The sequence below is a fragment of the Camellia sinensis genome, chromosome 11, assembly GCF_055761805.1.
Source record: "Camellia sinensis isolate YWXY chromosome 11, ASM5576180v1, whole genome shotgun sequence".
NCBI classification, from domain to species: Eukaryota; Viridiplantae; Streptophyta; class Magnoliopsida; order Ericales; family Theaceae; genus Camellia; species Camellia sinensis.
In genome coordinates this window covers 108,281,268-108,307,043 of record NC_138971.1, presented here as the reverse complement: position 1 = coordinate 108,307,043, position 25,776 = coordinate 108,281,268, and the positions used below count along the sequence as shown (strand labels likewise).

The 25,776-nt window shown below is 31.2% G+C and overlaps 1 protein-coding gene and 1 long non-coding RNA gene across 2 annotated transcripts; both read left to right on the top strand.

The window, feature by feature from the left end:
• Positions 1-1,651: 1,651 nt before the first annotated feature.
• Positions 1,652-6,424, top strand: LOC114273097 (cytochrome P450 CYP749A22). The gene is given in 6 exon segments (XM_028214860.2): positions 1,652-2,088; positions 3,264-3,383; positions 3,386-3,489; positions 4,253-4,485; positions 5,315-5,687; positions 5,797-6,424. Coding segments are annotated over 6 exon segments (1,545 nt in total). The 5' UTR covers positions 1,652-1,802; the 3' UTR covers positions 6,226-6,424.
• An 11,835-nt stretch (positions 6,425-18,259) lies between these two features.
• LOC145803205 (uncharacterized) lies at positions 18,260-22,855 on the top strand. The gene is made up of 3 exons (XR_014345328.1): positions 18,260-18,642; positions 20,428-20,556; positions 22,643-22,855. It is a non-coding gene; the product is annotated as an uncharacterized LOC145803205 (long non-coding RNA).
• Positions 22,856-25,776: the final 2,921 nt, after the last annotated feature.

Sequence of the window (25,776 nt, the reverse complement as noted above, 5' to 3'; positions counted from 1 at the left end):
GCTGTTTTTCTCTAGCCAATCTTTGTTGGGGGACATTTACGACTTCCTCCGTGTGTCTTGTGTTTGTTGGTTGGTGGTTATTCATTCGATCCAAAAAGGATGTTGCCCACCTTTCCATTGTGTTCATTAATTGCTGCCCCATGGCATTTACTAAACCATCCCATGGATTTGTTGGTTGAATAAATGGCACAGTGGACGGTCCAATTCCTTGGTTTTGTCCAATAATATGAACATATGGTTCTTGTCCAGAAGTACTGGTTTGTTCGACCATAGGTTCTGACAATATAGGAGTTTCCACAGGATGTGTTACCACATTATCCTCTGGATTTGGTATTTCTACCTCTCCTTCCACGCCTTCTTCGAAGCGTTCATTTTCTCCTTGTCGTCTTCTTCTAGCCATTTTTAATTAAGTCCCACTGGGCGTGCCAAAAATATATGTTGGCTTTTTGGCTTTTCGAAGGGTATTTTTGTGAATGTGAGCGTGCCAGCAAGGATCAATCAGTCCTTACAGAAATTGTGATTGCCAACCAATTATCAGACGATTGTGTTTTAGTTCTTTTCGGCCTCAATGAAGAGGACTTTTACTGGTGGCTTGACTTAGGAGAAATTAAGAGAAATAACAGTGAAATGAAGAACAATTGAAGTATTTCATAAAAATGAACACTTACAATGGTCCGAACTCAGCCTCGGAGAGGTTTACAACAGCAATCTACTTGAATCTACTTGAAGCTACTCCTATGAATCGAAGTGCAGTGCGAGTATTTAAAGTGCAGGTATTTAAAGAACAGGTATTTAAAGACTGGAAATGTAAAAGACTGGAAATGAAAATATATGAAGTAAATGACTGATTTGTATGATCTGAGTCCGTCCTCTTTTTCTGGGGGTTGCCCTGCTATTTATACTCGTCAGTGATGACCTTCGAACTGCACTTCGAACCGTCGAACTGCTCCTCCATGATCGCTGATCATGCTTCCTTACAAGTAGCTCCATTACGCCATTACTGGCAGTTGAGCTTCTCTCTTGCACTTGAATTTGAATATGAGTAACCGTTGAAGACACGTCATCTTGCATCCCGTTATTGATCTAGTGTTACTCAGATCATGTGAGGACCAATATTTATTGCTACGTGTACGATCAGGATTAAAGGCTCGAATAACCTTCCTTTATTACCCTTACTCTGCCACGTGTCGAACTGTAACTGGCTTTTACAAAATATGTAGCCAACAAATATACATATAATTCTTGACATAATACAATCATTCCGAGATTTGAACTCATTGCGAAAGCTTATTAGGATAAAATTTTACCATTAAGTCATGGAGAAATTTACAACGTACACATTTTTAAATAGAATACATTGTAAAAAAAAATTATGATTTTTTTATAAAGGTTATGATTGTTTGTGAGATATGTTATAACATTTTGTAATAAAATTATAAATAATGAATTTATGATGTGCACTTTAAAATTAAGAATGATAATATTATGACATTTTATGATTTTTATTATGATATTTTGAGATTTTGTTATGATATTTTTTAGTGAAAAAAAATTATAACTTTTTCAGGGAAAAAAATTATGACATTATGAATTTAAATTATAAAATTTTATAAAAAAATTATGAACAGTTTTGAGAGTTCATTCCAACCAACCATCAGTCCTATAAATTCCTATCCATGTCCTCGTACAATTGAAACAAGAAAAATAAAACAACCTTTTCATCATCAAACTTTTTTTGGGGGGTTATTCTATCATCAAACTTTGCCTGCTGCTTGTTTTAGTGTAATATCTACAGATCCAATATGGGTTTTGTTGTGGGAACCATAAGCATCCTTATTTCAAGCAGTGTGTGTTTGTCCTTGCTCTTGGTTCTCATCAACCTCTTTCGCAAACTATGGTGGACTCCAATTCAGATACAGCGTATGCTGAATTCACAAGGAATTGGAGGCCCAGGCTACAGATTCATCCATGGAAACACCAAAGAAATCCGCACCATGAGAGCCGAGTCCATTAGCAAACCCATGGGTTTATCCCATCAAGTATTTCAGAGACTCCAGCCTCATATACACTCTTGGCTCAAGATTTACGGTACTTACTCATCATTAGTTTCATAATTTTATTTTATTTTTGCCAAATTACGACAGTAGTATATAGTTCTTCCTGTGTCATTTTCGTTCCTATGATTTCAATTGACTTATTTTGTTTTATTTTAATCTAATTGATTACAACTTTGTAAACATTTTTTTTAATAAAAAATACACAGAGAAGTGACATGTATTATATTTTTAAAGAAAAATTATAAACTCACTAAACCTGGTGGGTTAATCTCAACTAATTTAGTAATTATTTACTGTAAAAATCAATGACATAATTAATTAAACTAAATTGACTTAAAATTAAAAATTAAAAAACAAAATTGAGCCAATTGAAAGTTTTAAAACCAAAATGATACAATGGGCAAAGTATAGTGACCACCAATGTAAATTATCCTTTTATTTTCTTCAATCCTAGTTTGATTTTCATTCATGATTTTAAATTGCGGTGTCGAAACATGTGAGGATATCAATTGTGGTGTAACTGTGTTGAGAATATCTAACTATACATATCAAGAATCGAATAAAGCTGTTATGAATTATTAAATTCATAAATAACTCTTCTAAAACTCAATAGCCATGTTTTATAAAAAATAAAATTTTAATTTTTATATTTTAAGCAACACTAGCTTTATCCTTTTTAAGGCGGATAACATATATTTTTTTAAATATATATAATTAATCCGTTGAAGTGACGGTTTTGGTATTAGGGAAATGTTTTACATTTACCCATAGTAAGAAAAGTTACTATTTTCCTTATGAAAGTTATGATCAGTGAAGTTATAATTTGCACCTCTAAAGTTGTGAATAACCAATGTTATATTTTTTTGTTATAAAAGTAAATACTTATAATTTACACCTCTAAAGTTGCAAATAACCAAAGTTATATTTTTTTGTTATAAAAGTAAATACTTTTTGTGAGGAGCGAAAAATTATACTTTTTGTGATCAAATTATATTTTTTGTAGGAAAAATTATACTTTTTGTATAAAGTGCATATCATGTGCATCATTTTTCGAGTTCACATGGTAGCCTTTATCCTGTTATGAATTGATGTCAATATCTAGTTCACAATGTCACGCATTGCAAATTGGCTACTTTTGTTTGTTCATTTATTTAATTATTGGCTGCTTTTGTTTATTCATTTATTTAATTTTTGGGGGTGAAACAGGAAAGAATTTTCTTATGTGGAATGGTCCAAAAGCTCAATTAGTCATTACAGACTCGGAGTTTGCCAAAGAAATAATCAAAAACAAAGAAAAAGCTTATATTCAAATGGAAATAGAAGGCTATTAAAAAAGTTATTGGGTAACAATAGTATTGTGATATCTGAAGGTGAAAAATGGTCAAAGTTACGAAAACTATCCAACCATGCGCTTCATGCAGAGAGTTTGAAAGTACGCTTATACTAAACTACTTATTATTATTATTATTATTATTATTATTATGCCATACCATTAAAATATTGATGATAAAATGTCTAATAAATTAAAAATTGTTAAATTAATTACAAATCAGTAGAGTGCAAGTAGGTGTATAGTGAGTATTTGGGAAGTGACTATTTTAGAGTTTTTTTTTGGTTTGTTTGTCTATTTTAATAGGCTATTTTAATTTTTGTGTTTAGGAAGATGAGATGGATTTTTATTTGAGTTAGTGAATTGAAAAATGTGTTGAAATGATGTTTGAAGTTAAAATGATAAATTTGTCCCAAATTCCATTTTTTTCAAAATTGATGTAAAGGGGCAAAAGTGTAATTTACTCCAGTGGGACAGCCGGAATGGTGACAATGGTTGGCTGCAATGTTGATGAATGTTGGCTGCAGAGCTACAATTTTTGTTTTTATTTTTTATTTTTTATTTTAATATAAATCAATGTTTCACCTATTGTTCAAGGCTAAAAGGCTGAAATAAAACTTGAGGCTGAAATAGCCTGTACTCCCAGTTCCAAACACCGCCATAATATGAATCGTGCTCCATTTGTATGAAGGGTATTGGTGTCACATTCACTTTATCAATTTACGATTAATTTTTCTCATATCTAATTCTTACGATAATTCTCCAATAAAGCTTGCATAATGCATCATTATTACCAAATTATTTTTAATTTTGTTAGATTATTGACATAATAATACACAATACATGGTGTATATCTATCGTATAGAACATGGTTCCAGCAATGATCTCTAGTGTGGAGATGGTGTTAGAAAGGTGGAAGCAGTGTGAAGGCGAAGAAATTGAGGTGTATGAAGAGTTCAGATTATTAACATCAGAAATTATTTTAATGACAGCTTTTGGGAGTAGTTATTTAGAAGGAAAAGACATATTTGAGATGTTGACGCAGCTGGGTATTATAACTGTCAGAAATGTTTTCAAAATCAAGCTTCCTGTTATCAGGTAAATTCATTTTGTTAAGTTTCAATCTTATTAACAGTAATCCTAACTTGATATATTTCGATTCAATTGCACGTGGCATTATACATGAACTAACCACTTCATTTGATGGGGCCCACAAGATATTAGTGTCATTGCTTCCTAAATAAAGGTGGGATAATTCATATGATATGGTTAGTGTAATGTAAGGTACCACAATAAACACTGTCCAATATATTTTCCACAACGTTACTTACAAATTAATCATTATGAAATATTTTTGTATGAAGATTCTTCTATTTTATTTTTTTCTCTAGCCAATGTAATATAATTCATTAAGATAGAATAAGCTTATAATAGAATATAGATCCTTAACAAAATAATTTTTGGCAGAAAAAAAGAAAAAAGAAATAAATGAAGAAAAGAATTCCAAAATCATAACCTTGTTAGGTTTTTTTTTCTATTTCACTGACTAGCTTTAGGCTTTCTTTCAGTCAAGTAAGGACAACAATCAAATGCAGATAGTTAGGCAGTATCCTTCATTTTTTTTTTTTTTACCATGTCATTAAATTTTCCATTTCATGGAAGCAGAGAAGAAAAGAAAACTTTCCCTACAAGGAGTATCAATTTTCCAATTCATGTCAATAGTTAGCCAATGCTTGATGGTTTAGAAACATAACATCTGCCTTCTAGAAAAGAAAACTTTTATTTGTAGTGGTAGTTCAATATTAAAGTAACAAATGATACTGATGCTGCAAATTATAATTACTTGATCTATTCAAAATATTCAATGATTCTAATATTTTCCCAACAAGAAGTATAATTTTGATTGATCATTTATACATTTGTGCAGTCAATTTTGGAAAAGTATCGACGATATAGAATCGGAAAAACTTGAAGAAGGGATACGAGATTCTATTTTAGAGATTATAAAGAAAAGAGAAAACGCAATGGCAGAAGTTGGCAACTATGGGACTGATCTTCTTGGACTACTTGTGAAGGCAAGTCATGATGAAGATGAGAATAAGAGGATTACAGTGGAAACTGTGATTGATGAGTGCAAGGCCATTTACATTGCTGGACATGAAACTACAACCACCTTGCTTTCATGGTCTGTTCTTCTTCTAGCAATCCATACAGATTGGCAAGAGGAAGCAAGAAAGGAGGTCCTTGAGTTGTTTGGCCAGCAACATCCAAATGCAGAAGGCATTCCAAGAATGAAAAAGGTACACAAACACTTGTGATCACAAAATCAAACTACATCTCCTCTAGTACAAATATAATGAAGAACGCATACCAATATTAACTGGACTTTTCTTTTCCTTTTTGGTACAGATGAGCATGATCATTAATGAGTCTCTAAGACTATATCCTCCTATCATGTATATTACAAAAAAAGCTCAACGGAAAGTCAAACTGGGACAACTTACTCTTCCGGCCAATATAAATGTGACTATTTTGATATTGGCACTTCATTTTGATCCTCAAATATGGGGAGATGATGTGTATCTTTTCAAACCAGAACGATTTTCAGAAGGAATTGCTAAAGCTACCAACAACAACCCAGGAGTGTATCTTCCTTTCGGTTTTGGACAACGAAGTTGTGTTGGCATGAACTTTGCAATCAATGAAACAAAAATTGCCTTGTCAATGATTCTGCAACGCTACGCCTTTACTCTATCCCCAACCTATAGTCACTCGCCAGTCCAACTTTTAACAGTTCGTCCGCAACATGGGATTCAAGTCAAGCTTCATCCTCTCTAGTATAGTATAGACAAGTTTTGCTAGTAAGTTGGTTTTTTTGGGTGAAGATAGTAATAAACCTTTGCAGTTTCTATTCAATCAGTTGTACACCATGATGGCATTTGAAGATTGTTGAACTATGGTGGAGTGAGTGACTAATAAAGTTTTGTAAAAATATTTCTATATATATATATATCAATAATCACATTAGTTTTATAAAGACATGGTCAATTTTAACATTTATTTAATATAATTAATGCCCTTGACTATTTATTTGATCTCAATATAGTCCCTTCTTATTTAAATTCTGAGGCGAGTATGTTTGATTGAGCATTAGAGCCAATGGAGTGGAGACTATTGGAACGTGGAGCTTCATAGTGATCAATGGATTTATAAAGCTTGACTTGTAATTTTAAGTTTGTGGTGCGTTCAATTGCATTGTAGGTATAAGATATAACTTGGGTTAGAGTTTGTGAGACTTTCAATTATGCTTTCTAACTGTTCGATTCATTGTTTAATAGAAAGTGAGTATTCGGTGGTAGTGTTTTCACATAGGGTTTTCCAAGAGTTTTGATTGTTCCTTCTTTTTTGTGATGAGATTGATAAAGGATATTGTTGAATTGCTTGATTGATGGTTTGGTTAATTGAGTAGTTGTCTAATTAATTATTGAAATTTTTTGAAATCAATTAATCTATTGATATCTGTCTTGATCAGTTAAAATTGAAAGTGATGTTTTTAATTTGACCTATTCACCCTCTCCAGGGTTAATTATTGTTATTGTGATTGTTTCACCTTGCTCTGAGATTTTTGTATTTTCTGTAATTGAAATTTTTCTTCAAAGAAGTGTTCGCTTTATCTTAATGGAATCTGATCCCAATAGGAAGGGAATAAGGGAAGAGGGTAGGTTGTACAATGGTGAGATTCGAATTTAGACATCACACTTGACGAGAGAGTGAACTATGCCAACTACAATAACATTACGTACTTAGAATTTTTTCTCATAATTTTACCTAGAAACATTAACATGTGATTTAGATTCATACTGCATATAGATCGACAATACACCAATTAAATCTTAACCACACTTCATCTTTCATAGTAATTTTCTTCATTTTTTTCATGTTAAGTAGACTTTTCCATGCCAACTCCTTTTAACTCTCTCATTTTTTTTTTGTTTTGTTTATTTATTTCGTCTATGGTACAACACACTGACACATTTCATATATATATATAGAAGATATTAGGAAAATTACAAATCAGTGGTACAGTGAAAAAATATTTACATTTTTATAGTGGTGTAAATTTCCTGTGTTTGGTGTAAGTCTTTCATGTGTGTCCGAGTTACTACAAATTTCATGTGTGTATGGTACAAGTCCTTTTATGTGTTTAGTTAGTCCTTCTCGTGTTGCACTAAGAAAGATTTCATCTATGGTACAATTATTTTTCCATTGTCCCATTTATTTGCAATTTCTCCTACGATACATGTGTGTGTGGAAGACAACCTTTTAGGGGACTCAGGAGCTTGACAATGAAATGGTGGATAGGAATGATACGAGAGTACAAAATTGTAAGTAAGTTGCAGAATAATATGTAGGTATAAAGTTTTCTAGATCACTCAATCTAGAGGTTCCCAGTGAAGCTGGAATATAAAGAAAGAACCCAACCCCTTCATCATGAAAGTGATTCTCTGTCTTAGTGGTTGTGCTTAAAAGAAGGAATCCTATTCCATTACTAGAGGATATATACATACATATCTTAATATATATATGTTCAATATAATAATGAATTCTTTTAGTTTTAAAAGCCTCTACTTTCCAAGCTGGATCTCATATTAGGCTGATAACCTGCAAACTTGTTCCCACCTACCTAGTGACAGAGTCAGAAAATTAAATTAGATGGGACACTTATTAATTATAATATCAAAAAATTTTATAAAAATATTTTACGCAAGTTTTTACGATTGATTTCGAGAAACATAAAAAAAATAATATTATTTATAACAAGTATATCATGGACAATATAAAAAAATATAAATAGAAGTCTTAAAATAAATTATATAATGATAAATTATTTTTTTATACAAATTTTGATTAAAAATTCAATATAATTGTAATACCACGTCATCATTAGTATGTGATGTCACCAACTAATAGTAAATAAACATATAGAGAGTGAACCTTACATGTCAAATGTAATTAACAATCTAATAAATTTCATATCTTTATAGTGAGATTACTTATACTTTTATGTCAATAATAATGACATTACCGTTACATTCAAAATTTTTCATAAATTTTTTATAGATAATATGGTTTATAATAGTCTCTTCATTTTCAATCAAAATAACTATTATTGTTTTCATAATTTTTAAAATGTCATTGACATTTCATTCTAATAATATTTTTGGAATTTTTTTATTTAAAATATTTTCTTTATATTTGCAAAAAAAAAAAAAAAAAAAAAAAAACCCAAAATCACCCCCTGGTCCTCACTTCCCTCCTCCACTGCACCTACCTATCAGTTTATATCCTTTGTATGCAAATAATTGAATGAAAGTCCCATTTTGTTGAGTGGTATAATTGTATACTTGTTCAGCAACATAAAGACTCATTTTCACAGTCTGGACCATTGACATGGATCATATTCGATCTAACAAAGGCCGTTTAGAATTTGAAAATCTGTAATCTTGCATTAAATGCACTATCAAACATATGATAGAAGTACATTCGGGTCATAAAATCTCTAATCTTTATAGTGAGATTACTTATACTTTTATTAAATTTTTTCTCTCTTTTCCCTTTCTAAGGCCCCCTCTCTTGGCTTGACCGGAAGATATTGGAGGAACAAGGTTGCTACTGGAAGTAGGTTGGGAACAATCTTTAATGATTTGGGTTCTGTATCTAGAGTTGAAAAACAACAAAGCAAAAACAGAAATGATTATTTCGTGTTTAATTTCTTTGATTTCAGAGTGAAATTTCACTAAGAGAAATTTCGATGTGCAAAGTTAGCAAAATATATATTTTTTACACTAGAAAATCTAAAATTGATTGTTGATTGCAAAAATTAGGTGCTTAATTCTAAATTTATTACTAAAAAGTGCAAATTGAAGGTTCCAAAATAACAAATTAAAATTTTTTTTTATATTAAATTAGTAAAATTTTATTGTATATATAGTGAAATTTCTTTGACTCTGCACAGTGAAATTTTATTGTGCAAAATGAGTGAAAAATACTATTTGAACTCTAAAAGATAAAAAAAAAAAAAAAAATTGAAAGTCAATTGTAATAGTTAGGTCCGTAATTCTAAAAAAATTCACAGGTTGACGCCAATGTAATTGTACAAGTCAAGTGAAATATCATAGGCATCAATCAGAAATTGATAGACTTGGCAAAATTTCACTAATTGAAGGTAGAACAATTACACAAGTTAGAAACTGAGTCAATGAAATTTCATTGATTGAAACCAATGCAATTGCACTAGTCAATGAAATTCACTGACTAAATTCCAGCAAAAATCTAAAATCAATGAACTTGAAAAAATAAAAAAACACAATTCAAATGGGTTGGTTTGGGAAGTGGGTTGGATTTTTTGCTTTTTGGCTTTTTTGACTATTTTAGCTTGGGCTAAAAAGTCTGGTTTGGGAAGGGCTTTTTGACTTTTTAGCTTTTTTGGCTTTTTTTTTGTAGGAGAAGAGTGTAATGATTATGGGTTGGATGTGATGTTTTGTTTTTTATGGCTAAAATAGCCTATTTTGTCTTTTGTGGCTAAAATAGCCTATCAATAACATATACACCAACCAGATCGATAGTAGATGAATGATGTTGGAGAGAGAAAGAAAGAGAAAGAGAGAGATATGAAGCAAATGATGGGATCAACTATATCTAAATTAGAGATGTGCAAACGGTAGTAAATGTTGGTTAACGGTAGAGTGAGTTGTATTGAACGACAGTGGAGTAATATTGATAGATACGACGATCGTAATGCCCCAATTTCCGGGCCCGTAACAAATTAAATAAACTTGAAATTTATAATTTCAGATAACTACTAACTTCAAATGTACAAATCATCTCAAAAAATAATTTACATAGATGTCTTCAAAATATAATTTATATAATTGTCTCTAAAAAATAATATAAATTGGTAGGTCCAAAATATCTAACTTAATAAATCCTTTTAAATGCTTTAACCCCAATCGCCACTAAATTTGTTTCGCACTTAAAAAATAAATTAACTCGACAAATATACAATACGACAAGAATAACAATGTTCGGATAGAGAATAAAATGACAAGGATCCAACAAATTTACAACATCGCACAAATAATTCGATTCAATAATAAAACAATTTATCAAATTATATAAACAAATCAATTTAACATATAATAACTTGCCCATGACTAAATATTCAATCATATTCAGTACATGACCAGTGACCGACCTCACTCATCTTATCCAAGCACAACCGCTTTTCCGGACATATTGGTGTTGCTTATCAGTAAGGTCCACTCGATCCATGTACGGAGGATTTTCACGTCATTTAGTCAAGCAAATCAACATTTCAATATAGAAGAACTTTACAGAATTTAATCAATTGAATAGAATAATCAAATGTATCAACATAGAATGATTTCACAAAATTTATCAAATGATCCATATAACAAACGAAGTACAAATTAAAAGTAATTAAAATAAAACTCTTTGCAAAGAGATTTAGACAGAATATATTGTATACCACTAAAATTACTTCAAAACAATTTCCTTTGTCACCAATACTTTAATCATCTGATATTTCACCATAGATTTTAAAAATGATAGATTAAAACTAGGGGTGCAATTTGGGCGGGCTCAATCCGAGCGCAGTCGGAATTTTTTTAGGGTTTGAACAAAATATTTTTGAATTTGGTATGAGTTTAGACAAGCCCGAATTAAATTTAGGTGGGCTTAGGCAAAGATATCAAATAATTCGAGCAACCCGAAACCCAAATTATATACAAATATATAAAAATATTAAATATATATAAATTATTAGCCATTGGATAATATGAAAGCAATTTAAATCATTAGATCATATTTAATATATATTATATACATAACTAACACAATATAAAATCTTACTTCTTTTTTTTCCTTACTCATAAATTGTAAATATTACCATAACGACATCTTTCTTGTATTGTATAATTTTTTTGTTTTGATATTATTAATGATTTTATAAAAAAGAAGAAAATAGTTTAATTTTGACAAATTAATTAACTTATTTGAACGAAAAAAAATAAAATTGAAATATTTTATATATAATTCGGGCAATTTGGGTTTAACTCGGGTTCGGCTTGAGCAGACAATCTCGGGATACAATTTGGGCTTAGACAGGTCAGAGCAGCTGTCAGCATAACTTGAGTTAGGTTTGGATAACATCTCAATCCGTCTGAATCTGTCTGAGTTGCACCCCTAATTAAAACTCTAAAGTATAAAATAGGTAAGGTTTAATAAAATTTACAACTCTCCTATTAAATTAAATTGCTAACTCTCTCATTTTGGGAAGCAGGGTAAAAGTTACTTTCTAACTTTTAACCAACTTTTCTCTCTCACAAAAAATTAAAAAATAATTTTTAACCATCTTCCCAAAATACCTAAATATTTTCAAATTAAATTCAAAATTTATATTATAACAATATAAGGGACAAAGAGAACAATTTATAAGAGAGAGAGAGAGAAGAGAAGAGAAGAGAAAAGAGAGAGAGAGAGAGAGAGAGAGAGAGAGAGTTGAAATGGAGCTGAAGCAGAAGATGGGGAAGTCAGATTTGGGCTCCCAATTTAGAGTAATGACTGAGACCCGACCCCCAAATGTGAGACTCTCACAAATCTAAATTATTTATGATGTGAATTTCATATATATATATATATATATATAAGTGGGTTTTATATATACATGGAAAGTTAGGATTACTTTGAGAGTATAGGGATCATCTCGAAAAAGGTCTCAAACATTGTAAATCGAAGGAAAAGTAACAAATAAAAAAAAATGAAAAGAAAATAAAGGAAGAGACAAAGGAATGTGATGGGCATGGTCATGGCAATGACCTTTTGTTTGTTTGTTTTTTTTTTTTTTTTCTTTTCTTTGAACATATGGCAGTGAGCTTGCTGCCCACGTTTTAACATGTAAATATAGAATGAGATGGGCACGGGCACGGGCACGGGCACGACAGTGCGCTTTCTTTTTTTTGATCAGGTCATGACTAGGAATGGCAACAGGACAGGGCGGGGCCGGGGATGACACTCCCCGTCCCCGATCCCCGATGGTCGAATTTCCCCCGGCTCAGGCCCTGATCCCTGACGGGGAACTTATCACCACCCCCGCTCCTACCCCCTAACGGGGATCGGGTTTCCCTAACCCCGAACATTCCCCGGCAAAAAAAAAATAGCTTTAGAAAATACAACAATTCATCATCAACAACAATAACAACAACAACAACAACATCATCATCATCATCATCATCAAGAACAACAAATGTGTAAATCAGATTAAATTGAAAACAGATGTGTATAATAATGAAAACATATTAAATTTGAGTATAATGAAACAGATCTGAAATTGTTCGAGGTCTGTATAATAATGAAAACAGATCTGAAATTTGTGAAACATATCTGAAACAGATCTGGAAAAAAGAAAAAGAAAAAAAAAGATGTGATCATGCAGCTAAGCAACTCCGGGAGTGGTGGTCGGCGACATGTTCAGTAGGGCGGTTGTACATGTTCGAAGAAGAGAAGATGAGATCGTTTCACAGAGAAGATTGAGGCTGCGAAGGTGGTAGTCATGGCAATTGGGCGACTACAGGAGTAGTGGTCGGCGACGTCAAGAAAAGAGACAAAAGGGATTGAGAGAGAGAGAGAGAGAGAGAGAGAGAGAGAGATATGAGACTAGTCTGAGTGTGTGAGGAAGGATTCATTTATATATATATATATATATATGGGATATTATAGTAATTTTACTTCGGGGACGCGGACGGGCCGAGTACAGGGCTGGGACACTTATCCCGTCCCTGGCCCGAAAGTGATCGAGGAATGATTTTTGAATACCATCCCTGTCCCGTTGGGGATATTTTTCGAAAAAAAAAACTGCTCAAATCGAAGTTAGGGAGTCGGGTCCCCGTCAGACCAGGTTCAAATTGTCATCCCTAGTCATGACAGTGAGCTTGCTGCCTACGTTTTAACATATAACCATATATATATATATATATATATGCTAAGTAAGGATGAAAGTTAGGAAATTAATAAAAAAAGAAGGATTGAATATAGTATTAATAATAAGAAAGTGGGAGTTTTTTTTTTAATATTCTAAAATAAAATTATTTAGATAATTGACATACTTTTTAAACTATTTGAAAAATTAATCTATTTTTGAAATCGTATGTTGAAAATGCGATTTCAATTGAAATTGCATATTGAACATGCAATTTCACCATGTCATCATAAATTGCATTTTTAACTTGCGATTTGAAGGTAAAATTGCATGTTGAATGCAATTTCAATTTCAAAATCGCATTTTTAAAATGCGATTTCAAAAAGTAGATTAGTTTTCCAAATAGTTTGAAAAGTGAGTTAATTCTCTAAATATTTTTAAAAAAAAATATTTGAAAAAAAACTCAGGAAGTAGAGGTAAAAAGATATAAACAAAGGAAGTATGCTAAGTTTTAATTTAATATTCTATCACCAAAATACCACCTAATAAAATTAAAATACAAATATCACTCTCATCAAAATATTTAGGGTAAATTATAAATACATCTTTTTGAGATTTATTTAAAATACAAATTGCCTCTGTGATTTGAAAAATTATAAATACCTCCCTGTGAGAATTTTTTTATTTAACAAAATTAATTAAAAAAGTGAAATTTTTAACTGTTTACCTATACAATAATAAAATTATTTGAATTATTAATTGAAATAAAATTTTAATATTATTAAAAACTGTTAATTAATTTAATAATTTATTAATAAAATGATCTGTTTGTTATGAAATTAGAAATCATGAGGGGCATAATGTAATTTTTAGAACCACAAGGAGTAATTTATAAGTTAAATAAATTTTAGAGGATGTGGTTGTAATTTACCCAAATATTTAATACTTAAAAAATAAGGGATTTCACAGTAATTGTAATAGAAGTAATAGAGGTGATGGTTGATACAGTTATGGTGGCATCGTGAATGCCATGGATTTGATATTGTTGATGAGAGAGAGAGAGAGAGGCAATGTAAATTGATGAGAGAGAGAACAATGCAAGAAAAAAATTAGAGAGAAATTCTAATTATTTAACTTTTTTTATTCATTTGAAAAATAAATAATATGTAAACAATGAAATTTATATATTTAAAAAAAAATTAAATATAAGTATGTTGTTGTTGGATTAAGAAAGAAATATATACAGTAATTATGTAGCATATTGATTTTTCATTAATATCTTTTTAAATTAGAAAAAATTGATGATAAATGCAATCTAATGAGAGTAAGACATTAGTTCTAATAGATATTTTTTTTGTTGGTGAAAGGTCCACACTTTGTAAAATAATTTGATTAGAAGTGCTGAAAGACATGTTATTTTCAATTTTACCTATTGACTTTTTTTATCCGTTTGATGTTTCATTGACTATCTGTTTAAATTTTTTTTAATCTGTTCAAATTTTATTACTATCTGTTCAATTTTTTGCTATTAGGCCTCATTTGGGAACCCTCCATTTTAGCCAAAAAGTCAAAAAGTTATTAAAAAAGCCAAAAAGTCAACAATGCATACCAAAAAGTCAAAGATTCTCTTTTCTCTCTATTTTTTACACATCTTTTCGTAAAAAACCAAAAAGTCATCCCAAACATACTAGTTTTTTTTAGCTCATATTTTAGCCAAATAGCCAAAAAAGTTACTTAAATTAGCCTGTTCCCAAACGAGGCAAATTCTATCTATCTGTTTACTTTTTTCCTGAATGCTATCTATTTGTTCAATTTTCCTTATCTATTAAAATAACAATTTCTTATCGGTTACTTAAATTTGAAAGCCCATTTTTCTTATCTGTTGAAATTCACAAACTAATTTTTCTATTTGTTGGAATTATCCACCACCAACACTCAAATATTATACAAAATTCACAAACTATTATTATCTATTCAAATATTACACAAAATGAATGTAATTTTTTTTTTAATCTATTCAATACAACAATGATGAATCTATTTTTTTTTTATTTTATATAATCTAAATCAAGAATGGTGAATCTAATTTTTTTTTATCTGTTCAAATCTCTCTCTCTATTTGTTGCAATATGTTTCATCATCAACAACAACAATAACAACAACAACAACAACAATGAAGTCGTTCAAAAAAAAAAAAAAAAACTAAGACGAACATCTTCAAATCGATTTAAGAGAAAGAATAAGATGAACATCAAAGTAGTATCAGTAGCGATTGATTTTTAGACAATCCAATACAGCAAATCCCAAATTTTTTGGCATTTTGCCAACTTTTCTCAATGACCAAACAAAGTATAAATCACCTTGTTAGTGACAATGATTCAAATAGAGTAGCCACAAATTAAGAGCCGGTTCACGACAGCGAGGCCGAGGAACGATACGCCATTGGTGACGCAAACTAGTTTCTCTTCGACGATGCCATCGTCTCCGCCTGCGCCGCCGTCACTGGTTAGTCCCTAAACTCCACTTTGTGTTTCCTTGTCTGAACCTTGCCAGCGTAAGATAGTAACATCAGATCTGGGCGGTGGTGAAGCGGCGGTGAGAGAGAGAAGGGAGATGAGCTGCAGAGAGGGAAAGAGAGACGCTGAACTGTGATGCTCCATCATCAGATCTAAAAGAGAAAGAGAAGATGAAGCGTAGAGAAAGAGAGAAAGAGAGAGAAAGAAAGAGCGAATGATCTGAAATCGGAGACCGATATGACGACGATGGGGGTAGGAGCGGCGGAACAATTTGGTTTCTGGAAAGAGCGAGCTAGAGAGAAAATAGAGAGGAAAAACGGGTTTGAGAGTGTGTGAAACAAGGATGAGAAAGAAAAGTAAAATTAAACAGATAGAGAGAAAGATGGAAGAGAAACGCATGAATGGATGGATAGTTTGGTCATTTTGTATAGGCATGTTCTTATGCACACACATGTGCCGTTTGGTAACACTTACGTTTTCAGTTTTCTTCTTATATTTACAAAAAATTTAAAACTCAAATAAAAACTTGTTTGGTAAAATTTTTGATTTATAAATCAGTGATCTCAGTTTATAAATTTGGCCAAAAAATGAAAACACAAAAAATGTGTTTCTATTTTGAGTTTTCAGTTTTTTTTTTTTACCACCCAACACTAGCCACCACCCGCCACCATTTTCCATCACTGTCTTCCGCCACCACTATCCACCACCACCTGTCACTACCACTCACCACCCACCTGCCACCACCACCCACCCACCACCCACCACCTGCCACCACCCACCTGTCACCCACTCGCCACCACCACCTATCCCTCGCCGCCGCCACCACCACCACCATCCACCACCCACCTGTCATCCACCCGCCACTATCATCCACCACCCGCCACCTACTTGCCACCACCACTCACCACCCGCCTGCCACCACTATCCACCACCCGCTGCCACTACCACCACCCGCTGCCACTACCACCACCCGCTGCCACTACCACCACCACCACCACCACCACCCACCTGCCACCACCACCAACCACCACCCACTCGCTACCACCCACCACCCGCCACCGTCACCCACCCACTCACCCACCACCACCCACTCGCAACCACTCACCACCACCAGCTACCCACCACCCACCGTCACCACTTTTCACCACCGTCTTCCGTCGCCACTTACCACCACTTGCCATTTCTCACTCTTTTTTATATTTTTAAATTTTTTTAAACATTTTGTTAATTACCAAATGCGTTTGTAGTTTATGTTTTTTTAAAAATAAACAAAAAATAAACAAAAATCAGTTAATAAATTTTTTGTAAATATAAACTGAAAACGTAAACGTTACCAAATTCACCTACAGTATTTCAGTGTGTACACTTCTGGACAAATACGAGTTAAAAAAAAAGAAAAAAGAAAAAAAAAAGACTTTTGGTCAAATAAAATACAAATTTGAATTTATGGGCCGAGTAGCCTTTAAACTATTCATACATATTGTGTATAATTATATATATACACATAGATACATGTATATAAAGTTAAATTAGATATAAATTTTTTGTAATAAAAAATTTCATATTAAATAAGAAACTCAATAAAATAAATAATTAAAATATAAATAAAGTAGATGTAAAAGTAAGAAATATATTTAATATTTAATTTTAAGAAAATTGAATATTTGAATAAAAGAAAAAAAATATAATGAGTACTTACAGATTAATAGAAATATTTTAAATAAGGATATATTGTTCTGACATTTGTTTAAAAAAAAAAAGAAAATTTTATTTTGAGAAAAAATAAATAAATAAGAGAAATGCGTCACATGGAAAGACAAAAAACGAAGATAACAATGTTTTTAATAATATATACTCTTTCCGTTTCAAAATAATATTTTTTTTTATAATACAATTATTACACTTTAAAAAAATTAATTTTTCAAAATTACTTTTTGATAGTACATGTTTTGAAAAATATTAATTGTCATAATTATACTTTTTGTGTTGTTATTGAATTTAAAAGAAGGACAAAGTAAGAAATTTATATTATTTTAGTCCTTAATTTTTAAAAATAGACTAATATTTTGGGATAATAAAAAATAAAATAAAAGACTAATATTTTTTAAAACGGAAGGAGTATATAAATAATATGATATAATGGTATAATATATATAGTATCTTTTTTAAAAAAATTTAAAAGTAAAGACAGAACGGTTTTTAAAAATATCTATATAACAATGGAAGGCTTCATTTGAAAATATCTTTCAAATTAATGGTCCAGATCTATCTAATTTAAAAGCAATGGTTCAGATTTATTTTCAAAAATCTCTCTCTCACAAACTATCTTCAATGGTCTAGATTTGTCTAATTTAAAAACAATGGCTGAGATTCAAAAGAGATTCAATGGTTTAGATTTATCAAAGAAATAATTCAATGGCCCAGATTTGTTTAACAATCAACTCTTACCAACCACTGCACTTCACATCATATGTATGTTTGTATGAACAAATCTCAGAAGAAGGCTCTGAAGAAGGAACAAGCTCTGAAGTAGGAAGACCAAAGCTTTGAAGAAAGCTCCTCCTCACATTCTTTTTGTTTTTCCATTCATTTTTTTACCTCTGTTTTTTTTTTTTTTTTCATCGTCCCGTCTTCCCCACTCATCCAACTTTTCAATCTTTATACCACGATTATACCTTCACTTTGAGAGAGCTTTGCCCTGGCTTCACCCATTGTTTTGCTCTTCCCTGGCTTCAGTTTGAGGTAAGGCACTCAAATTTATTTTGCTCTTCCCTGGCTTCACCCATTGTTTTTTTAAGAAGCAAATTTTTTCAATTAAATGAGTTAATGTTAGATAGGATTTCAACACCCACTTCTCTCTCTATCAAATGGGTTGAGCTTTCAACACCCATTTCATGTAAACAATCATAAAAATAGATTTCATGTTAAGAATAATTTTTATTTCATCTTAGTAAAATGGGTTGGAACTCTCTTTAATAATCAATAGTCATATTTTTATTCACCAAACATAAAAATAGATTTGTATATTCTTAATTAATGTTAACATTAATTGGGTTGACACAAAATGACGATTCGTCATAATTTTTTATTTTTGTGATTTTTATTTTGTTCTTTTTCAATTTTTTGTTTGATTTTTGATTGTGTTTTGTTCTTACTTGCATATTGCTGTTTCTCGGCTGGTTAGTACTTTGATCTCTGTTTTTTTGGATTTTCTCTCTCTGTTTTTTTTTTTTTTAGTTTGGCTGTTGATTGTTGAGAGAGAGAGGAAAAGGAAGTTTGAATCTTATACATTGTTGTTTGGTATATGAGAAAAAGGAAATTGAAAGTTTTGAACTTTCTTCACTGAACTTTGCTCCAGTGATTTGTTGTATGATCATGCTAATTCCTATTCCTTGATTTTTATTAACTGGTAAAGTTCATTATTGACATGCCAATACTGGAGTTTCATCTTACAATAGTTAGTGATTCCAATAATTGAGACCTTTAATCTGTAGGTAATAGATTAGAGGGCATGCGCTTATTTTAGTTTACCAAACTAACTAAGCTCATGAATCTTCTTGAAGAAAGCCAACCCATCAGAGAGTGATTTCAGAATGCATTTGATACATTTTGTGACTAATGTGGAATTTAATAACATTTTTAAATTCCACATGCCACTTCTTGGGCATTCAAGTAAAAATTTGCATGTGTCTTGGTCTTGGATAATAACATTTTTAATGATATCTAGAAATTGGGCAGATGAAAATGCTTGGTTATATTTGTTTGGTTTTTATAAGTTGTCACGTAGATGGTTGGAGATTGTTTAAGGTCCAAAACTATAAATAGGATCCAATTTATACCTGGACAGCTCAGACTTTCATGGTATGATCCATTAGAAATTTTTTGATTAGTGCAGAAGGTTATTTGCAATATTATGTATTTGTCTTCTGGATTTGTTATTTTGTAATTATTTACATTTTAACCCTACTTTTCTTTTTGTTATGCCAGGTATTCCCAACTGGTCTAGAGCAAACTCTTGGAGAACCTTTTAGATTGTGCCTTTGATGCTAAATTGTTTTCTTCTTATCTGCATTTTTCATTACTGTTGCTCAGCATTTTACATGATGTTGTCTCATGAGATAGTAATACTCTCTAGACATGAAGGAGGTGATACCTTTAAAAAATACATGATTTATTTATTTCTTTTTTCTTTTTTCTTGGCACCGGCAGTGGACTCAATGCATCCTGGATTATTCAAAAATCAGATGAATTCATTTTTGTAGCCTGTGTTATGTCTTTTTCTGATACATTGGTATAGCTCTCCTCTAGGAATCATTTCCATAGGTTTGCTTGAGGTTTTCGTGTTCATTATATATGTTGCTCTGTCTTTGGCTTTCCAATATTCAAATTAAACATGTTTTCTCATCCTAAATTTGTGTTGTTATGTGCATTAAAATAACTTGATAATTTTTTCATTGTGAATTTGTAACTATTTCAGTTATATTATAGTTACTGCGGATCGTTAAATTTGGTATTGTTTCTCTTCAGGTTGGCTCAATTGAGGGAAGGGTAGGTGTGCACCATCTCGATGATTCGCAACAAAGTAAAAATTTTACTTTCAATTGTCATAGAGAGGGCAATGAGATATATTCAGTCAACTCATTGAACTTTCATCCTGTAAGATCCTACTTTGCAACTGCAATTTTTCTATTTAAAGTTGCTGATCATTATTGATGGTTAGCTTTTGTAACTGTTTGCTACTGTCTAAATTAAAACGTTGGAAGACTACTTAGTATTACTGCAAAATTAGAGGAAAGTAAATCATTACTAATCTCTTTGGAAAGTAAACAACTCCCATTAGATGTCTCTTTGCAAAATATTTTCTATCAAATATTGTCACATGGCTTTGCACGTAATTTGGCAACATTTTTTTTTTTTTTTTGTAACTTATTTAGCTTAAAATTTGGAATTTTATGCTTAAGCAGTTGTACTTTGAAAAGTTAGGTATTTGGTAAAACTTTCCATTTTTCATACTTATTTGCTTTTTCAGTTCAAAAAAGTTCACATAAGCTCAAAAAGTTATTTGTTATGCCAGGTATTCCCAACTGGTTTAGAGCAAACTTTTGGAGAACCTTTTAGATTGTGTCTTTGATGCTAAATTGTTTTCTTCTTATTTGCATTTTTCATTTCTGTTGCTTAGTATGGAAAAATGGGTTTCACGTTTCAAATGAGGGTTAATGGAAAATAGGTTTCATGTGAACAATCATTTTTATTTCATCTTAATGGATTGAGGTTTCAAAAAAACTCTGAGTTAATGTTAACATTAATTGGATTAAGGTTCTCTTTAATAATCAATGGGGTTGAGGTTCTCATTAATCATCAGTGGTCATATTCAAACATGAAAATAGATTCGTAAATATTTTTAGGGTTGAGGTTTAATTTTGCTTCTCAATCCATAAGAATTAACTATTGTCAATGCAAAATTACTATATAGAATCAACCACAAAATCATGTATTGCAATAGTTCTACATTTTGGCCAATAGAGAAAAATGATGAAGATTTCTATGAGAGTATTTAATTTTTCTTCTATCATTTTTAATGTATATTGAAGACATAAAAAAATTATAATTTTTCTTCTATCCTGTAGTAGTTCAATTTCCCCATTCCTAAAGTAGGTTGTTAACTAAAATATGTTAGGAGGTTGTAAATTATGTGTCGATTAATTTTTCTTTATGACAATTATTAAACGTCATTCTACCTTCTTACAGTTATCTTTTCCCCCTCCTAGGCTGCATTTGGATTTAGGATTTGAAGGGAATTTGTTGATTGAAAGGAAAATGGAACATTATAAAGTAAACCCTTTTTATATGATGACCTTTTTTTTTTCTTTTTCTTTTTTGCTTTTAGTGAACTGTTTTTTAATTTGATTTTTTATTGAACTGCTTTTTTAAAATGTTTAGGCTTATCTCTCTCGCTCAAAAAAGTCCAGTTTATTTAGCTTTTTAAATTTTGTTTTTGGACTTTTTCAAAAAAACAAATTACTCCTTTGTTTTTTTTTACTCTTTCAAGTAAATAAGGTACTGTGTAGTATAATTTTTTATGATGTGTATTGAAAAAGGCATTTGTACTTATATAGATAAGGCAAAAATATTTGTAATTATCCAGTTACAGTGTGCTGAGACTTTTTATAAATTTTTATTGTAGTTTTTTACTTATTTTTTTCACATTTTAAAATGGAAAATTATTAATTAAATTTCTATATTGAAGTTTTGCTAAAATTTTATTCATAAGTAGTATAATTTATATTTTTTATAATTTACTCTTTTTATTTTTTATTTTTTATGGTATACATTAGTTGTTAGTAGGAAAAGTGGGCAATACAATCCATAAGAATTAACTATTGTCAATGCAAAATTACTATATAGAATCAACCACAAATATTAACTATTGTCAATGCAAAATTACTATATAGAATCAATCACAAAATCATGTACTGCAATAGTTCTACATTTTGGCCAATAGAGAAAAATGATGAACATTTCTATGAGAGTATTTAATTTTTCTTCTATCCTTTTTAATGTAGACATAAAAAAATTATAATTTTTCTTCTATCCTGTAGTAGTTCAATTTCCCCATTCTTAAAGTAGGTTGTTAACTAAAATATGTGTTACGAGGTTGTTAATTATGTGTCAATAATTTTTCTGGCAATCATTAATTTTTGCTTCCTAATATTTGTTGTTTGGCATTTTCTTTGTATTACAGAACATTGGCTGGTGTGCTTAATTTGTTATTTGGCATTTTTCTTTGTATTGCAGAGCACTGGCCGGTATGCTTAATTTGTTGTTTATTTTTTTCTATTGCAGAGCATTGGCTAGCGTATTTCATCTGATTTGTATTGTTTGTGAGACTTACATTTTGTTGTTTGTTTAAAATCTTATATTTTTGTCGTGCTTGAATTTTACGTAGCATTTATGTCTTTATTTTTTACTATTTCGTTTACATATAAATTTGCAAAAATTATGTTTAAATTGATTTATTTACCATTTCATTTATTTAATTTGCACTATTTCTTTTCACTATTTCGTTTATTTAATTTTCTGCACAATAAACTGACCACCAAACCATACAAATTGGTAGATTTCAACCATTAGATTAAAATTGATGCAAAACTATAGCCATGAGATCTCTCTTCTTTATTTCAACCAAAGCTCACTATTTAAAAAAATGTGGAATATAGAAATTTATTTGGGTACTGCTATTGGCCAAGGTAATGAAGTGCTTATTTTTTGTTGCAAATTGCAAATGGGTTAAATAAACAAAAATACTACAATAGTAAATATTTTGTGATCTGGTCTTTGTTTGCATTTGTGTCGTCACTATTTTTTACGTTTTCTTGGCTAAGGTAATAATTGTGTCATCACTATTTTTACATTTTCTTGATAAATTATAGCAATTTCCATCACATTGCCTCCACCACTACTAATCATGGACCATACCATTTTTTGCCATTTAAAAATAAAAATTTATAGCAAAATTAATTGTTAAATTCAATTGGACAGTTTTTATATGTTTATCGTTAAGTTTGTACTACAGACAAGGAGAGTCTAATTTTTTTTTATTAAGTTACATCTCTCTAAATTTTATAATTTTGCAAAATATTTAAATTGAGTGGATCTAAAAGTGAAAAATATTTTGATTAAAATATTAAAAAGTTCACTAAAAATTTAAAAACTATTTTTGGAAACTCCAAAACTAGGTAATTTTTGAATTTTAAATTTGTAAAAATTATTTTTAATATATACAACCAAACAAAATTTTAAGTTTGACAAACACTTTTCAAAAATCTAATTATAAAATTCATTTGAAAATCCAAAATCATACGGATCATTTATTTATATTTTCACCTCAATTTTTTTTTTTCAAAAAATTGAATAAATTACATTTTAACCCAATAATTTTATATTCAATTATATTTTCATTGCAACAATATTTTCACCGTGTCTTCAGGCACGGGCATACCCTAGTATAAAATGTATCAGAGATACATTTCATTTGAATGGTTTAGATCAATTCTCAATATCTAACGGTTGAGAGTAATTTTTTTCCCGCCCAAAACACTCTGCTCTCTCTCTCTCCCACGCCTACCAAACACGCCTGCCTCTACCCTAACATTATCCTCTACTCCCTCTCCCTCTCCCTCTCCCTCTCCCTCTCTACTTTGCTTCACAAACGATCTGAGATTAGATAACATTGCTAAATTCGATCTAGGGCTTGATCTGATCGATCTTGTAGAGATTCGGAAGGAGGTCGAGACGCTGATGAGTCGTCCAGATCTGGCATTTTGATCACATAGCCCATGCCACAGTAGTTCTCGCCTCGCCGGCGTCGACGCTGCCACATCGGATTAATGGAAAAAAAAGAACAAAAGATTTGGAAATGGAGTGGAAATGGGTTTCACATTCTTCTTTGGTTTCTCTCTGAACACGCATTCGCTTCTTTGGTTATTGATTTGTTGATTTTGCAGACATGTGGTTCTACCTCCTAAATTGCCCAAACTTCTTCCCAAGAATCGCCTTCTCTCTGAAGTAAGTAATTAGGTTTAAAGAAAATGGAGTGGAATAGAAATTTGATTTTGGATGTGTTGTCATTAGATTTCACATCATCTAAAACTTTGGAACCGGAGACCGTGGCAGTACACTCCCAAGTCCCGAGCCTTGACCACTAGGCCAACCCCTTTGGGTTATCTAAATATGTTTACTTGAAATTGTGAAATGTGGGAGATGAATACATCTACTATTTTAATTTTAATTTTAATTTTATTATTATGTTCTTTTCCTGTGTTAGAATTGCATACTTTGTGCTTTGATCATGCATATAATATGTTCTTTTTAGAAATGTTTAATGCAAATTTGGGGTTTTGGAGTTGCTTTCCCAAGATTTTTGCGGTGCTATGAAGAGATTCACCACATAGATTTTGTTGGAAAGTCTCCATGAAGTGTTGTCAAAGGGTTTGAGAAGTGTTTGAAATTATGAAATCCGATCACATTCAAGAAGTGTTGGACACACTTCTAGGACCGCCTGAGAAATGTTGGTGTCCAACATGAATACAACTACTATCTAGAAGTGTCAATGCGATTATCAAGGCTATTGGTTTTATGAACCTATTGTTGTTTGAATTATTTACAATGATAAAGTGCAAAGGCAAAATTAAGAGGTCATATTTCTTGCAAGCAGGTTGGATTTTCCTCATCTTGCAAACCAGGACAGTTGGGGAACTAAAAACACCCCTGTGAAAGGAACTCTTGGAGGGCCATTGGGCCGACAGAAATCTACGGGTGGCAGACCTGCTGAACATTCTCTTTCATTATCACCTGCCTCTGCTCCATTGTCCCTGAAAGGGAAAAAGGATGCCATGACCAAGCAATCAGGTAAACCATTATGGCTGGTAGGCTTTCTAATTGAATAATTTAAGTGACCTTTTAACCTCCAATCCTTGCAGAGACCATGGACTTCAGAGATTGGTGTGAGAGTGAGTCTGTCAGGCTTATCGGGACAAAAGGCACTGTATTGTTATTTCCATTGGCATCTCATTTTCCTTGATTTTTTTATTGTCTTTTTATTTTTTCTTCTAAAGCTTTTAGCAAATTGGTTTGCAATGAAATGAACCAAATGTTTCTGGTATGCCAGTAAATAAAAAACACAAAAAAGAATTTGAGTATTTTATTATTGTTATTTGGGGAAAATTATTGGGGATTGCGAGGAAGTTTTGACAACAAAAAATGCTAGGGAGTTTTCGTCCGCTGCAAAAGGAGAGACTTGAAGGTAGTTTTTCAAATGCTTAATTTTAGGTGCTTAATTTGTTGCCTTGTGGTTCTAATTTTGAAGCTTGATTTGCA